Below are 17823 nucleotides of genomic sequence, written 5' to 3' on the forward strand. Positions count from 1 at the left end.
AATTCAGGCTACCTAGTTTACACCACATTTCACTAAACATTTATCACCAGCTTTCTGATGTATCAAACCTACCCACCACTCTCAACTAGAGCAGAGGTTACAGCCTCTGATCTGTGGGTGTTTGAGGGAAGGAAAAGATTCATGGCTCACTTTCCAGGCCTTCATAAAACTAAGAAAACAGACCTCTGGTCTGTAGGCTCAAATCCACAGACAGGCTGTCTGCTTCTCCACTAGAAAATATTGCAAGAATCTGACAGCCTAGAAACTAGAACAGCAATGCCATAGAAATGGGGCCTTCAGATGGTAATTATTATTGCACAGCACAGGAGGTGCTGCACAACCGACATCTGCACAGAGTCTTCTCCTGCAGCTGGCTATCCAGGCTATGGGAATAGGACCAAAGTATACTTCACACACCACTTCACACCTGAACGCTCATCCTGCTCACTGCATGATTTCCTGTGTCCTGTTTTTAAGCAAGCACCATGCAGGCAGGGTCTGTGTCTTTAGTAGTTCTTTACATGGCATTGAACCCACAGTGGACAATCGGTAGGTAACAACAACAGTCAATAATCAGTAAATAACAAAAATATAATTGTGATTTTTCATGTTACCTCTCCCTGCCATGTGCTGGTCAGGTACAACATGAAAAATGCTATCTGCCATAGCAGATAAGTCTTGTGCTCTTCTTACATCTCAGCACGGGGCAGATGGGCCATTCCTTCTCTTGACTCTTTCCCGACAGTGGGCAGGTCGTTCCTGAGAAGCCACCAAGCCTGTTAATGTCTCTGGCAGCCAGAAGCCTCTGTGTTAGGTTTTGGTACAGTGCCTAGCACAATGAAGCCTGAACAATGACTGGGGTCCTGAGGCTGAACTGCAGTACAAATAAATAATACTAATGAAAAACAATCATTCACACTAGAAGACTTGCCTGACGAGGTCTAGCGAGAGCTTTTGGGATTACCTTGCTCATGAGAAAAACTCAGCTCCTTGACAGTCATACAGAAAATAACTCTTAGTCTCCACCCCTGGAAGATAAGGGGCTGTGACAGGGGAGCAGCTGATGTCACAAGGCGTGCAACCAAAATGGAAAGGTGAACTGAGTTTGCTGATGGTTTCTACTCTGGGAAGCAGCATGAATCAGCCTTTGCTCTCCCTCCCCTCTCTCTCTCCTCACAGTCTCTGGATCCAGACCCCAACAACCAGTGTTGGAGGCAATGCTTTGGACTGGATTTATCTTCACAAGTTTCAGAACTGCCCTTAGGCCCTTCCAAACACAGGGGAGAGATGAGAGCCAGGGAGACGTCTGGAACTACGAAAAGGTGCAATGGTGTTATTTACACACAAACCAACGCAGTAACTTTAAAGGAAACCTGCCTTTCCAACTGATGACCCCATGACTAGAAAGGATTATGTTTTTGTGATAGAGAGAGGCAAAAACTGCAAGATGCTAGTGCTAACCAAAAAAAAGCACAGAAACTCAGAAAGTCCTAATACCATGTCTGGATCATGCTCTTGAAGCCTCCTCTTCCCTTTCTCCCTCTTTTCTCTTTCCCACTGCTTTTAACACCAAGAAAGTTTCACATTTAGACATGGGTTTTGTGTGTTGTGGGAAGCATATGGTTTCTGAGGGCCCTGTCGCTGCTCTAGCTGAGCCTCCTCTGGGTTTGAGACAGCAGGTCTGTGTAAATTTTGGATCTCAGGAACCTGGGGTAAGAGTCTTTCTCCATCAGGCTGTGCACCTTCCCCTGAGCTTGGTCAAAGCAAGAGAGGGAGGGCTCCTGCATGTTTCTTCTTGTCAGCTCCCGTGTCTGGAAGTCTATGTTCACCTGGGAAAAGTAGTAGAAGAGAGTTTGGTATTGAGTGACCAGTTTGCCCGCTTCAGATGGCACATTTTGTCTCAGCCATGGCTATAAAAGCAGCAGCAGAACCAAAGTCCTACCCTCATCCATGCCTAAACAGCCCCCTAAACACTGCAGCGTTTAGCAATCCAGTGTTATGAATCCTGCCACAAATTTGGAAAAGTTGCACTAGATTTATAGTGATCTGAGCACTTCTGAAATCAAATTACTTTTATTCAGGCTCTTAAGCATGGGTTTACGTAGCACATCTTCTAGAAATGCTGACTCAGCCTAACCTCTCTCCTGTTGACCAAGATTCCTCTAGTCCGTTTGTTCTTCAGTACCTGCCCAATATAAGGGTGAATGAACATTTAGCTGGGTTTAAACTATTAGTACATTCTTATTAAATGTTTTAAACTCTGTTGTTATAAAATAAATTGTTTTATTTTTCCCATAACAGCTTCATGTTACAACATTTCGAGGAGGGACTTAAAAAAATAAACCACCCTCATGTTATGACTGACGTTTGTTTGCAAAGCCAACGATGCGAGTTTTCCTGTTTTCTTTCACCAGCAAAGCAGTCAGCATTTGTTAAGGTTATTGTTTAAAACTTGGCTAAAAAGATGTTATTTGTTGTTACTAACCCAGTGTCCAAACTTGAAGGAGTCTGGAAAGTAAAGCTGTCTGCCTTAACACAGATGACAGCAATAAAGATTAGCTCTCTGTGTCACCTAAGGGTCATTTCACATTCTAGCATGCAAAAATTATGAAAAAAAGGACCAAGTTTTAGGAAAGACCCCATCCAACCCACACTCACATTTCTAATCCAGATTCAGCCCTACAGTCCTGAAAATCTCAGGCAGCTTCATAGACAACCGCATGAATATGCTCCCTGAGGGCGATGGGGATTGAAGTCTGCCTCAAGATGTCCACACCCCTCGGTCTAAACCTGGGTGCTTCTCAGTAGCCTCACAGTAGCCTTCCTAGTTCACAGATGGAGTAAAGAGAGGCCTTTTAGGGGGATCCCCTCGCAGACACCTGCATGGTGGCAAGCACCCGTGCAGTCTAGCACGAGGACTGCCGTGGGAGAGCAGGTGTGGTAAGCATCCTCCTGGTTGCGTTATGAATACAATAACACAACCCAACATCACGATGCGGGATCTGACAGTCGCATCAGCCTGTCAGTACTTGAAAGAGGACTTAACAATTCCAAGCTTTGGCTTGTGACTGCACTTTTTGTTCAGCTCTGAGTTATTGCTTGCATTTTTTATGAGTTCTAATTGAGTTGGGAGTTAGTCAGCAGATAAACACTCCTCCCTGGAGAGTCAACAAGTTAGTCATTCATGGGATAATTCTATGCAAAATGTCCTGTGACAAATGAGCCAAATAACCTGCTCGCGGACTGATAGTAAATGAGAGGAGCAAGGTGAAATACTCCTAGGAAGCTCATAGAGGTTGCAAATGTAGCTTGCAGTTGCCAGTGAACTCACTGGCTGTGACTTATTTAGTATCGTCAAAGTAGTTGCCCTCACCAGCGGATGAGTCACCATGAGCAGAGGCAGCTGTAGCAGCCAGGATGGTGTTCCCATCCTCCTTATCCACTCCTCACCATCACCACAGGGAGGGGAGGGAGGGCTTCCCAGCACCCAGCAGGTCCCAGCTGGTGGAGATGGACCTGCTCCCTGCACCGCAGGGGTGCTGTGCCTGCCTGGCATGCTGGCATACCCACCTCTCGAGGAGCCTGCACATCGATGAACTCCTCGAAGATTCGCTGAGCTTTGGAGGCCAGTTTGGCTGCCGAGCGGGTCTTCTTGAAGTCCTCGCAGGCAAGCCAGAACTCCAGGTTTTCCTCGCTGAACTCTGTCTTCAGGAAAGCACGGAAAGCGGCCAGCCCATCTGCAAGAGAGATGCAGGGAGTTACAATGGGAAGAGAAAGACGGCAGGGAGCAGTCTCTTTAACAGACTTCCTTCTATCCACCCCTGCTGACAAAAGACCATTTGATTTTTCTCCCAAAGTCTGCAATCCCAGGATGTGTCCGTAACTTACACCATTGCATCAGCTGGACTCTCGTGAGCTGCCACGAAACCAGGCATCATTTGCTGTTGCTTGAAAAAGCGTTTTGCCAGCTAACATGACAAAAGGCTTTCTTCAAGATTGGGGCACCTAACCATTGAAAAGTTCCCCTTGAAAACATCAAGCTTCAATGATACGGTCTCTTTGCCACAGCATCTCGTGCGTGTTAATGCAATACTTCGTAATGTCCTCTCTGTCATTAAGAAAAACCTTTAATAAAACGTAGTGTCTGTGGACTTGTCTCCTATGTTTTCTGTCACTTTGCTTTATTATCTTGTGACATATTTTTAGTTCTTATTTAAACAGAGGAAGGATCTTGGACAGTCTGACTGTTACAGCTACAATAAAGAGGAGAGGGAAAGGCTGCAGCGTAATTACTACTTGTCTAGTCAGTGGTAAAAGTGTTCTTATCATTTGTTAATGCTTAGCAATTGTGACATTTCAGTAATGTAATCTGAGTCAGCCGGGGCAGACTAGAAATATGGAAAGATTTATTAGGCAATCTGTGTCCTCTTAAACCCCTGCCTGGGTATATTTATGGACACAGCTATTGTTTTTTATTTCCTCTCCCTGAATGGCACCAGAAGAGTTGAAGTACCTGAAGGTTTTACACATCCCCTTTCTCCTTCCTTTAGCCTTAGGATAAATTTGGCTCCCAATTTTTTTTTTCCAGTAACGTGTTTCTAACTTTTCCCAGTATTTTTCTATAAGATCTGAGTATTTGTAGTTCATGACTGGAAACCTCCTGAGCCAGAATTGGTTACTTCCAAGCAAGTGTCTAAAAATATTGATGGAATCGGGAATGCACTCAGCAAGGTCAGACTCCCCGAAAGGATGAGAGGAGCAAGTGCACACATGCCTGGCAGGGACAGACAAAGACTGATGAGGTTTTGTAGGACCTGAACTCCAGCAATGCTGTGGGCTCCACCTGCCCTCTTTCTGCTGTGGGAGGTCTCGGCAGCGCTGCTTCCCTCCTTCCTCCTGTGGCATGGAACGTGGGAGTTTGGACAGAGCCCAAGTGGGTGATGTCTGATGCTTGGTGTGGGTCATTTTCACATGTCCACAGCAAGCCCAGGCCCAACAGGGACAGGGGCTGGCCACGTCACAGGATCCATCACAAATTCCCTTACAGCTTTGTCCTTGTTTTCTTGTCTGCAGCAAGTATGCGAGGAGAAGCAGCAGTGTAACACTGTCCTTTTTCTCCCTTGTGTGTCCTAATCTTATTCCTGTTTCTTTTGCTTCCAGTAATAACTTTGGACATGGAGATATTTTTCAGTTCTAGATCCTGAGCCTCAGCCTCTAAGAAATGGCCCCAGGTGTTGAACAGCAAGTAACAATCCTATTTCTGGCTGTGCGTAAGTCAGCGGAGATGTCTGACTGCCCAGATTCTCAAAGGGAAAGGCAGAAAAGATATTAGGCCAGACAGGACCAAACTACAGGCTAAACCACTGTGTTTCTCAAAGCTCCTTCATTAATGGGCTCTGCACTGCTAACTGCTCCATCAGCAGTCTGCATGGCAAAGAGCACAGCAATCAGCAACTAAAACAGGTACATCTCATCTCAGCTACGCTTGGTGCTTCTGTCAGCCCCAGGAGGGCGAGAAATAGGTGTATTATACCAACTTGTCCTGCCATTTCTTAGTTACTGTACTTTTAGGAGCAGATCGGGGGTTTGGACTGCTCCTGTGGACAAAGCCAGGGCTCCTATCCATGAGCACTGCAGAGCAATTAACAGCGCAAACTGTGGGTTCTAGCCTGGGGCTAATGTGACATTAGTCCCAGAGAAGCCTGCAGAGCAGTGCCAAAGGCATCTCCAGGAGCAGGGTACCTGTCAGGGTCACACTGCCCACGGCTGCTTTCAGGCTCTCCGTGAGTAGATAAATAAGGTGAATGAGGAAGAAGTTTTGGGGCTGCTCCCGTTCCTGAAATCTAGGAGACAGAAAATTTTTTTCAAAACCTGTGTCCCCCTTAACGCCTATAAAATTCACAGGACCTGTGTGGGAACAAGTGGAGGACTTGAGAATAGAGCAGGGAGTCTTTGAAGGAGTAAAAGGAGAGGACATAACAGCAGGCTGACAGGTTTCAGAAAGAAGCGAGTACAAAAGGGAGAAAGCAGCAGTTCCCTGAGATGTATGTCATTTTCTATATAATCAGCTGGTAGGTCATTTGACATTAAATATTGCAGCACCCAAGCACACTGCTATGACTATACAGTATTCCAGCACCCAAGCACACTCCTATGACTATACAGTCTCTGCTGAGTGCCCCTGCAGAGGTCTTGCTCCACTTGCTCTGTCCTGGTCTTTCCTCCCCGCCCTTTCCTCTACAACAGCCGCAGCGCTGAAAGAGGATCACTTGCAGAAATAGCAGCTTTGCGTGGCAAATATAGTATCTGCAAAATATAATATCTGCTAAAAGAAGGGGACACGATGATTGATGAGGTCAGAAGGGTGTTTGCTTCAGCCCTGGCCTGGAGACCAGCCACAGCAAGTCCCTCCTGGGACCAGGAGGTTTCCGTACGCTCTGCCTCCTTCTCTCACGTCAATCAGGTCCTTTTTATCTTGAAGTAAGTTTAGACAGTGGCTAGAAAAATAACAGCATCTAGCTGTTCTCCACTTCTTTATATATTCCTGTCGTGCCCTCCTCACAGCCTTTGAGGAGCTGGAAATGACGAGGCTGGATGTGGGAGGACCTTGCAGAAGAGGCCTTGGACGCGGGAGCAGTCATCCTTGACTCGAGGCTGCCTGGCTCTCCACAGATTTCATCTTTAGCCTTTGACTGCCTGCCAGCATTTACAGCTGTGCCTGGCAGCTTGAGCTTAGAGATGGGATTCCAGGTGACTGCGCAGTAGTAAATCACTGCCCACAAGTTTGTCATGGAACAATGACAAATCTGACTGTAAGGGCAGGAGGGCAATTAGGTATGGGGACCGCCATCGCCTGAGCTGGAATTTGACCTGGATGTTGACTCCAATCTCCTCCTCCACAGGGTGGCTATCAAAGAAGCATCACTCATGAAGGATCAGCATTTCAAAGCTCATCCCACCCCACTGGACAGCATTTTTGCCGAGGCAGCCAGCACTGGGTTGCAGTGTGATATGAGCAGGAAAGCATCACCTACTGAGTCAACCTCCTGAAATATCCTGGAATAAAGTTGGAGCACCTGAGAAGTGCCGTTCCAAAGGGATGCTTTACAGAAAAAGCACAGAAATTAAAAGCAGGATTAGAAGTCTTCAGATGCAGCAGTACAAGATACTTATAAAACTTGTAGCTGCATGGCCCTTCAAGACACATACCGGACACTTATTCAGGAATTTGACTCAAGAGCAGTGAGCCTTGCTGAAGGCAAAGGAGTAAATCAGTACTCATGGAGCAGATAGGACAAAGGTAAAGAAATGGAGCTCTTCTACTGAGTGTCAAGAGTCTAAAAGAGGAGCAGGCTTGCTTTTTACTTTTGCAGCGTGAGGGTAAGCTTCAAAATGCCCTGTTCTCTGTTCAAATAAACCAGGGGAATGAACAAAAGGATTGTCAGGAAGGATTGTGCAAGTATTTGTACGTTATCCTATCTCAAGGTCTTGCAGTGCACCATACAGCTATAACCCTGTGGGTCACCTGCAAATGAGACAACAACAAGAACTGGTGTTTTATAGATGGAAATTGCCAGGCAGATCAGTGACCATGTGAGGTTAGGGACTCAGATGCTTCTGCCACTCCCTTCAAACGTTGTACTTCAGGCCGTAGAGAGTGGATCCTTTCCAGCAAGAAGGGCTGTGGAGGAAGGGGCTGAACTGGCTAGCACAACACACAACACAAGTCTTAACTAAGGCAAACTTCAGCAGCATGAGGAAGAGGCGAGATTAGTGGCTTAAATCATTCAGGTAGACAGCTTAATAACCAAACATTAGCCACTGCCAGAGTAAGAAAGCGATCAACAATCATTTACTTAATGCATTTCACACCGTTGAGGCAATCAGCACTTCATGTAGGGAAAAAAAGGTAGGGTCCTTATGGCTGGTAGATTAATGGATTAGCTCTATGGAGCATGTTGGGTCCAGGGCTGAAGAGACAAGGCCACAATGCTCTGTACAGCACATGTACATGCTCTTGCTGCTGCTTCGCATTGATTCGTCAAATGTTAGCTGCCTGTCACCAGCACAATGCTAATGCTAATGCTGTTCTGGCTTAGAAAGAACTAAGAGTAGGTTGGAATATTCCTGTGCTGTGTAGGAAGAGGAGCAACATGTAGACAACAGAAGGAGGAGGGCAACAGTAAAGTTTGGGCAGAAGAGCACAGAGATTACCAAAAAATGGTGGAGGTGGGGGGGTGGGGAAGTCACCCTTGGGATAAAAATGGGAATTCAGCACAAAGGTTTTCTGCGTCGGATTTGTTGAAAAGTGACTAAGGGCTGAGGACAGACTGTCCTGCTGGATTCTGGACAAATGACAAGCCATGTGTCCAGCCCCGCAAGGGATGCAGAATGAGACATGCCATTGCTTGTATTTCCCTCCAGCAGCCTGTCAAAAGAAATCTCCATCTGGCTGACCAGCCTGTATCTCCTGGGCATGGGTACAGAGTAGGGATTACTCCTCAGTTACTCACATGCATGCACACACACTCTGCTGACCACACTGAGCTCCACTTCCCTGGGAGCCATCGCTAATCTGCACTGGCACAAAATGGGAAAGGATGCCAAAATATAGCATGTTACAACCACTGCTTTTGCTCCCTGAGCACCCAAGGAAGCATGCTACATACAATCTGTCTCTTACTCTCTCAATTCCCTGCTGAAAGTAGGATCAAACTCCTCTCTCCTGTTGCTCGCCACTCTCACAAGCCCTGACCCAAGGGAACACTGCTACACTGTCCTTGTGTCTCTTGCAGTGAGCTCAGACAAGGCTCCTGCTGTAAAAAGGGGATCGACTGGCTGACCCTATGGTTTCAAGTTGATTTGCTTCAGCCATTAGCAAAAACAACTAGGATATCATTGCATTGACCTATTCATCTGGGGCTGTCAATGAAACGGAGCTGAACCACATCCTACTATTCAGCACTGGTTACTATACGAGGGCTAGGCTGAGGGATGCCAAAGTCCCAATGCCAGTGCAAAAGGAAGGTGGGGGTGTGGGTAGAGAGTGCCTTTCTGCCTTTCCTACTCACAGTCTCTTGCTAATGTCAACACAAATTATTCTTTAAATGACCAGGGAATTAATCCAAATCAGACCACTCTGTACAGAGGAGTATTGCCCAGCCCAGGGATCTCTGGAGACATGCAACTGCTTCAAAATCCAGAGTTGTTCAATCCTCCACTCAAGATGCTTCCAGAAGTAGCATGTCAGGATCAAACATTACCTACAGTGGTGATTCTTTAAAATAATCAGGGGAGAGGGAAGAGGGTGCTTCACAGGGCCAGCACACTTCAGGGGATATGTGACAAACATAAGCATAACGGCACTGTCGGTAGAGTCTGTATAATGCATAATACCTGTTCAGGTCACTCCCATTTAGAAACCTTTTGGAGACTTACAAAAATAGGAAGTGGAAGAGTTCAAATTGTTTGCCTTTGCAATAAAGACTACCGCAGCCCTGTGAGCTTCCTTCGTGTACAAGGGCAGCCTGCTCACCTTCGCACTTCAGAGAGTCTTCTAGGGAGCTCTGATCCATTTTCTTGCTCCTGGGAGCTCTTTTTTGTATCTGTCCAACCTCTTGCAATATTAGCCACAATAACTGCCCCATTTTCAGCTACTAGATCCAGCTCCTGAGTCCTATTTGAGCACCCTGGGGTATTTTTTCCCCAAAGAATAGGTTGGCTGGAAGGGACCCAAAACCACCGTAACCTCTGACCGCAGCACTCAACCCCCTGAAATCAGCATCACAATCTCCCTTCCAAAACAGATGAACTGGCCACCTAGCAAAGAAAGAGTTTATGACAGATGTGTCAAGCAGAAGCAGTCTACCTGCTGATGCTGTGAGCCCCAGGGGAAATTCTCCCGGAGCCCAGCTGGTGCTTAGCCCATGCCCCGAAGCATGAATTCAAATTTTCCCTGGCTAATATTGTTCACCTGGACAGTCACAGAGAAATTAGACTGAGACAGTTCTGTCCTTCTCTTGGCACTGGAAGTAGAACACTAGCTGGCAGCTTCACTACAGACAGATGTAGGCAGGCCTGACACTGGTTTTTCTTCTCTCAGTTTCTGGTCAGAGAAAGCACAAGACTCCCTTACCTGTCTAACATCAGCACATCTCTAACAGCAAAAAATGCAACTCTTTTGCTCTGCTTTCATAGCAGATCTTTGGCAATTCTTCTGTGGTTTGGATACAAGTATACATAAGCAAAACCACAACTATTTTACAATATAATTCCTTTTATGGATATACACTCTTCTCTCCTTTAAATCAGTGGAAAACTGTTTCAACAGAGCTTTTTCTATTTGCATCGTTGTAAGCCTTGCCTGCTAGACTAACAATTCCAGAAACTTCAGGTGCAGAGCAGTTGTAATGTATTCCGTCAGAAAGTAGTTTGTTAAACAACAAATTTTTTTGTCACTGATCACCAGGCAATGTCACCATGACTGCTGATAAAAAAAGATTAATTTAAATTTTAAAGATCACCTTCTGTTGCTATTAGGAACTGAGCATTTTTCATCAGGTGCCAGAGAGTTATCAGAATTACTTTCCGTTCTAGAGACAGGAAAAATTCTGATAATTTATTTATCACTCTATGAGGCTAATTTATTAATAAAAACAGCCACTCTTGTGGAGGCTGTTGGACGAAATAATTGAACTAAAGTTTGATTTAGCATTCGCAGCAGTCAGCTGAAGAGGGAACAGTCTGTATAATGTCAGTACATAGATGCATGAATTCACTGGCTTTTGTAACCAAAGCACTTTTGCTGCAGTCTGTATGTAATGAGGAAAACTTCGACATTTACACTGGTGAAGGAGGAGCAGGGGCTCGAGTACAGAATTGTAACACTGATGCGAATATCCTGTCCTCCCCACTCCTCATCCCCAGGCACTCTATAGTCTCTTTGGTGCATTCTTCCCTTCTTGTTTCAAATTTCCACAATTTCTCTCTTAGCCATACCCAGCTACAGCACATATTTTTTTCTACTGGCTGCAAAAGCAATGATCTCAACAAGATATGGCTGCTAAAATTTTATATTGTTTTTCCTGTCTTGGACAACTAGCCTGTTTAAAGTTGTCACTTAATTCCCTACCAAAACTGTTGTCATCACAGTAGAAATCCAGCAACATTGCATTTTATTTTAAAAAATTATATAATTCTACACTTATACGTTAAAATATGAGTGGAAAAACCTGAATGTCTAAGAAAGCCAGACAGTTCCTTATTACAATAAAACAGTTCACTGCCCACACTGACTTTTCCCCAACCTTGACTTGTTCTTGCTTTATTCTCCAATAGAAACACATTAATGAACCTGTACTGTGAACTTCGCTGTCTTGTTTATAATTTCTCAGCATGAAAATGTTGGTGAAGCAGAATAATATTTTCTGAACAGAACTGATACGATTGACCTGTTGAATGGAGTGAGGTGCGCTGATTATACCTTTGCATAATGCTTCTGGATGTGAAATTTTCAGGTTTGCATTGGTAACTGTAAATTACATCCTGCTAAGGGCTACCACGCATCATTTCTCTGCTACAGAGCAAGTTGTTCAAGGTTACTGAACCATGTAGACTGTTGTGTTGCAGCACTCCCAGCAAAGCCTGCGCTTCAACACGGCGTAGCTGCACAGCAGCTCAGAAGAGCAGCTGGAGGGAGAGGGAAAGAAGCTGGTGTCGCAGATCTCAGGGGGCTTTAGCAAGCTGAGAACCTGCCACTTGCTTGTGTGGAACGATGGGACACAGGGGCACATGCCAAAGGACGGTACACGTGGCTCGGGGTCCTGCCTCCAGTGCACCCCCAGGAGCTGGAGAAGGCTAGACCTCAGGCTGTTGATTTTATCGGTTGTGATCAGTCAGACAGAAGCAAAGCCAGGAGGGGAACCCATAGAAACTCACTCCCTCACCTTCTAACCAGAGGACAAGCCCTGCCTATAAATGACTGTGATCATTGCCTAGTGGGTAGTAAACAGCTACCAGAGGGACCACTCCTGTGCTATGCAATGCATACCTTGTTTGCACTGGCTACAGTCAGCATTAAGGGTATGAGGGGGAAAAAAAAGGTAGAATTTGATCTCTACTCACATTTATGAGACAAAAGGACATCAAAAGAGTCTGCCCATCTTGTTGCTTCTTCTGTTGACAGTCTTCTGTAAAGAAAGGAAGAGGCAAGTCACAGACAACCCATGGTCACTGATTCCCACTGGGGCTGTGTGACGTGGACACCGAGGAAGGCTGGAATATTTCTCACCTAACTTTGGAGGTCTACAATGTCTACCAGTCACCCTGGGCTCCCTTTAGAAACAGTGAGGAGATGCCAAGGGACTTGCAGGGACTTGACTCTCTTCATCTCACATCCTCAGGTAGGCAGGTAAAATAGGCCAGATGAATCACATCCGAAAAGGGACCAATTTTTCCTCATTGACTCTAAGCAGAGGCCCAGGGAACAAGTTTAGATGTAGGCATTTATATTGTAAAAGCCAAAAGGCAAGTGAAATGAAAATCATCCTTGCAGAAGTGTTTTATTTCTCTTTCCTGACTTTCAGGGGAAGGTTAGAGGCTTAGCTCAGACATAAGCAGTGACTTGTGATCAGATGAATCCTAGTCCCACTCGTCTCAAATCAAGACTCTGGATCATCTGAAGCATCTACCTTAAGCATTGTGCAAACTAACACAGGATTTTTTGGTGGCGTTTAACAGCAAGGCTTAGCTAAAGAGGACTGTGACCTAAAATTGCTGGTCACCTCTTATACAGAGTCAACTGCTCACTTTGATTTGTGTTGACAGAGGGGTAAATTGTATCCTCAAATACATGCAGACATGTCCCACATACAGCAGTGGGGACCACGTGCACATTCTGTTTCACAGGAGAACTCTTATCAATGATCCAGGTATTTTCTGAGGCTCTTCCTGCTGTATCAGTGGTGTTTTGTTTTCCTCTTTCCTTATGGCCAAAAGAACAGTTCAAAGCTTATGTAAAGTACAATAAAAGGAAAACAATACTTGAGGGGGTGGTGGGCAGGGATGGGAAGGACAGAAATGGGGTTGGGGTGGGATGCTGCAGCTATACTCACTTCAAAGCCCGGTTGGGCTTGTCCGGAAGAATAGCTGTGAAATCATTATATGAGTCTGATTTGTGAGACAGGCAGCCCAGGCGAGTCCTCATCCCTCTGTTCCTGTGGTCGATGTGGGGGAGCAGGGGTGTGAGCAGGGGAAAACCAAAGAAGATGAGGATTATAAGTCTAGCCAGAGTGGCAAAAAAAAAAAAAATCAAAACCAAAACTAAGCCAAAAAAACCTCAGTGGCTCTGTGCCTCATCAGACCTGTGTCCTTGGTTCCCTCATCTGTGGGAGGGACCCTGAAACACCTCCAGTAAGATGCCAAGCAGACGCTAAGGTTGGACACAGCACCAGTGCAGCTGAATGCTCACCCACACTAGCCATTCAGCTGCTCTGACTGGCAGAAAGGCTTTCAAAGGCTGTGCTTCGGGATGGTTTCTTGGAAAGTCCTGCTCTGGTCAGATGTGGGAGGAGAGCAAAAGGCAGCAATACCAGAAACCAGTCACCACGATCCAGCAGCACCAGAAACAGCACAAATACCAGGACTTGAGGGCAGGAGAGGGCTGGAGGAGGAAGAGAGGGAGTAAGGCACTTGCAAGGTGAGCCTGTGCTGCAGAGACGTGAGACCCCAGCCAGGATCGATCCCACGCAGCCTCTTTAGACTCGAGGTTACATAAGCAGGCTAAAACTGCCTCTTTCCTGACAGGCTTACTCAGGCAGAAAATGGCTTTATTGCTTTTTTCCTCTAAATTTCAAACCAGCCCCAGAGCCTTTGCTCCTCCGCCAGCCCCTCACCTCCTTGCCAGCCCCTTCCCGGGATAACCGGCGCATCTGCAGCATCCTTCATTACATAACACCGGGATGGGGAGGAACACGAAGGGAGAAGAAAACACAACACACACATGCATTATACAGGACTGGCATCGTCTCCTCTCAAAAACATACAGGTGCCGGTTAAAGGTTTTACACAGTCTCTAGATGGGCAGAGCCTATGATTTGCCTCTCCAGCCCAAGAGTATCTCTTCTACTAGATTCTGCGGATGTTGAATGAGGCTGTTCTCTTCTCTAGACCACGGGAGGAGGATTTAGTGACCCAGTCTCCACTTCTCAGCTGCTGGACCCACTTCTGAGCTGGAGAAGCCCTTCTCCGAGCCCTGCTGTCAAACAGATGCCAAATACTTTCTCTGACTGCAGAGGGAAGTACAGTGCTTTTCCCTTCCATATGTAATTCTTGCAGAACACTTCAGCACCAGCAACTGAGCCAATCTGTAGCATGCCTGTTTCCCCTTCTCTTCCTGCCCTTCAGAGAGTTTCTATTATTGCACATTTTAATGTAATCTTAAAGCAAATTAAATGTTAATTAAATGCAACGAGAGTCTCCCTGGCGCAGTACAGGCAACTCGCAGCATTTAACAAGCACAAAAACCTGGAGATCTTCAGTCACAGGAATTGTTGCACAGCCTCAAACTACGAACCCATGGCCAGTGGTCTTGGGATGCTATGCTATATAAGCCTCAAACATCAGTGCAGAAATACTGCATGAAAAGTGTCATGTTCCTGGCTGAGCATGCTGAACCCACTGTGCTCAAACAGACACTGAGTCCACTATAGGATCTTTCTGGTACTTTTCCTGATACCTCCTACCCCCAACCTTTGCCTTCCCTGCACTGTTCTAGCAAGCTCACGAATTTCTCAGCAAGAGGTGTGACATGCATTACCGCAATGCTGCTCAGATTTCTCTCTGATGCCCAAGATCAAGGGACTGCAGCAGGGAATCAGAGTGTATGGGGGACAGCGGTGCTGCGCCACAGTAAGGAGCTTGTCTCTCATGGAACACCGATCTCTAGGTGAGGACTTCCAACACAGGACACAGGAAAAAGAGAGGGAAAGAAACCAGGTCCGCAGGAGGTGGAGAGGCAAGGGAAGGGCAGTAGGGAAGAGGGGACACTGCAGTAAGCTGAAAGGCTCGCTGGATGAGGTAGACAGCAACAGGATGGGCAGGGGTGAGGGATGCACCGTGTCTTTTCAGTTACCTCCATGGTATCAGTAAGGCAGCCATTCAGGCATCCAGTTACAGTTAACCCTTTAACTGGCTGGCTTGGACAGCGATCAGGGCTGTTTGCAGGAGGCAGGAGAGCGGGAAGGAGGGATTTACTGTTTCATATCCTGGCACTTAAAAATGTATCAAAGAATCCTCTGCAAAAAAAGGAGGGCCAGTTGTTCTCAACCCATTTGATCCTTGTGTGGATCCTAGTGCGGAAGGTCAATTTTTCAACGGAAGACGTTCAGAGTTGAGGGATGATCACAGAGGAGAGAAAGCATTTCCTTCTAAGACCAGGATCGCAGGTTAAGTCCAGCTTCACGTCTAAAGTGATTTGAGTTTGGTGTCACAGCTCACCACGGAGCAGCAGGAGTTGGCATTATCACACTCATCATTCAACACCTCTGAAGGTCTCTCCTCAACAGGCAGAGCTCCGGGCTGACCTCGCTAAGAAGACCAAACTACCTCTTGTCCCTGTCCTTCCAGGTCATGGCTGATGTTACTGGCCAGGCGTCATGGAAAAGCTGGCACTGCAAATAAAATAACAGGAGGACTTCATGCGTCTGCAGATGCTGGTCCTTTCACCATCCCAGGCTCAAGCACTCACACAAAAATAACTCAAAGAAAGCATCTCCTCTTCGGGGTAGTGGGAGCCTGTGAGGACCCACCAAGGAGATGCACGGTCTGCAAAGGGGAGGGACAGAGGAAGGGGTGGAGTGAGACAGGGGGTGGCAGGGTCCCTGCGAGCCTTGGCATACAGGCAGCTGGTTGAACAAATCTCACATCAGAGGGTGAAGGCGAGATCCACCAGCCAGGAGACCGATGGGTCAGAGAGCAGGACTGTATAGTGAGCAAAGGGCAAAGGTTTCTTACTGGCCTGGACAGGGCCAAGCTGTAGGTAACCTCCACATCCTCTTGCCCAGAGGGAACAACTGAGGAGGAGACAAAGGAACTGATGAGAGCAGAGACTGTGTGCAAAGGAGCCAGCACCCTACTCTGCTGGGGCCTGGGGAGATCCCAGAGCTTGGGCTGCCCAATGCAACATCCCTTTTAAAACCTGATTACATTAAAAACGCACAAAGCCTCTTCCCAACTAAATTAATGGGACTGGGATTGCGCTACATGCCAGTGAGTGCATTTCCTTAATCCCTACCCTGACCGGCTGCTTCCATGTGCTTTAACTGAAATCAATCCTTGTAATTCCTTAAGCCCCTTTAAATTTCCTCATTAACAGCCTCACCCACATGTGGGGCCACAGCACATGATTTCCTAGAGTCCAGCAGCCCCTACTCCTCTTTGCCACTGCTGCTTCAAAGTGACAGCTGGAAGCGGAGCCAGGTGCCCTCTCCCTTGCAGCCTCCTCTAGCAGCCTGCTTTTTGGGTGCTGTTACGAAACAGCCTTCTGCTTGCCCCCACTCCCACTCACTCACCGGCCCCCGCAACAACAACCTGCACGGCTGAGCAGCAACAACTTCCCTGTGATCCCGAAGTCTCTCTGACTTCACAGACACCGAGACCTGTATTTCCCATGAAGGCAATCCCACTGCTAGGCTGGCATACCCATGGATATTTCCTCTGATTGCAAATAAAGGCACTCAATTATGACTTTAGAAATATAATCTGTGGTGTCTGATAATGGCATCCCAGTAGGGGTCCATGGTGAGGTTTTTTGCCTCTTGCTCCACCATTCATCCTACCTCCCCCTCCTATGAAAGGACCCTGGTCAAGGAGAATTGCCAGTCTCGTCATAGATGTGTTTTGGGGGTTTCTTCTCGGGAGACAGAAAGGGAGGGGGGGTGATTCTGACATTCAGGTTATCAAACCACCCCAGGAGATCACCTGAGCAAAGATAAAGAAGCCATCCCAACAGAAAAAATTAGCAGCACAAAGGTTAAAAAAACCAAACCAACACAAAACCAAACCATGAATCTCAGGGGCTTCAAGAGATTAAGACCATCCATTCACATGCAGAGAAAGCCAGGAAAAAAAAAAAAAACAAAAAACCAAACCTGAACACAGAGGCACTGCAGACAGACAGACACAGAGGAAAAGGATACTCACTGCCTTTGACCTGTCCTCTCTGCCGGTGGGTCTGTGCTGGCAGCGTGGTCAGAGAGGCTCTGGGGAGAGAGCAGAGCGGTCTTCTTCAGCGACAACCCCCTGCACGGGGTGAAAGTCACACTTCGACACCCCTCCCCTCCCCACCTCTCTCCGGGCAGCAGCAGCGCGGCTCAGAGCAGCTCTCCCCCATCCAGCAGAACCCTACAGCAGCCTCAACCCGGCAGGCTGGGGCTCGGCTGCGCAGCCGGCTCCCACCCCTCATCGGCAGCACTGCCGAGGAGCCCACCGCACCAGCACGTTTGGCTGCACCCCTCCCTCACCCACCTGGCAGCAAAACCCCAGCTTCTCCCCCGCTGGAGATGGGGGACCGCTCCGCACGGGCGGTGGATGCCAAAGGCTGGCAGGGAGCATCTGGGGGCGGGGAGGGGGGGGGGGGGGATGCCTGCGAAAGCGCTCACTGTTGTCACCCTCGGTATGTTGGAATAAAGCATCCGCCAGCATCGTTTTAATCAGCTCCTCTGAGGTTTAGGGAAGGTTGCTGCCCTCAGATCACAGACCATCAGGAATTGCCACAGACAGAAGGGAATCAGGAGTTTAATTAAAGAGACCAAATGTCAGCAGGAA

The 17823-nt window shown here is 47.2% G+C and overlaps 1 protein-coding gene across 3 annotated transcripts; it reads right to left on the reverse strand.

The window, feature by feature from the left end:
- Positions 1-1646: 1646 nt before the first annotated feature.
- On the reverse strand, positions 1647-17610 carry RGS8 (regulator of G protein signaling 8). 3 transcript variants are annotated; one of them, XM_086462426.1, is made up of 6 exons: positions 17524-17610; positions 17200-17258; positions 13113-13214; positions 12124-12188; positions 3571-3737; positions 1647-1829 (listed from the first exon to the last, which is right to left on the reverse strand). In XM_086462426.1, exons 1-6 carry the CDS (start codon positions 17608-17610, stop codon positions 1647-1649), a joined length of 663 nt encoding a protein of 220 aa, XP_086318552.1. The 3 variants fall into 3 exon arrangements, with proteins under 3 accessions (XP_086318552.1, XP_086318553.1, XP_009944654.1); XM_086462427.1 differs by lacking the exons at positions 17200-17258; positions 17524-17610 and adding an exon at positions 15496-15533; XM_009946352.2 differs by lacking the exons at positions 17200-17258; positions 17524-17610 and adding an exon at positions 15131-15156.
- Between the last annotated feature and the right edge of the window lie 213 nt (positions 17611-17823).

Source organism: Leptosomus discolor, chromosome 3, assembly GCF_034619465.1.
Source record: "Leptosomus discolor isolate bLepDis1 chromosome 3, bLepDis1.hap2, whole genome shotgun sequence".
NCBI classification, from domain to species: domain Eukaryota; kingdom Metazoa; phylum Chordata; class Aves; order Leptosomiformes; family Leptosomidae; genus Leptosomus; species Leptosomus discolor.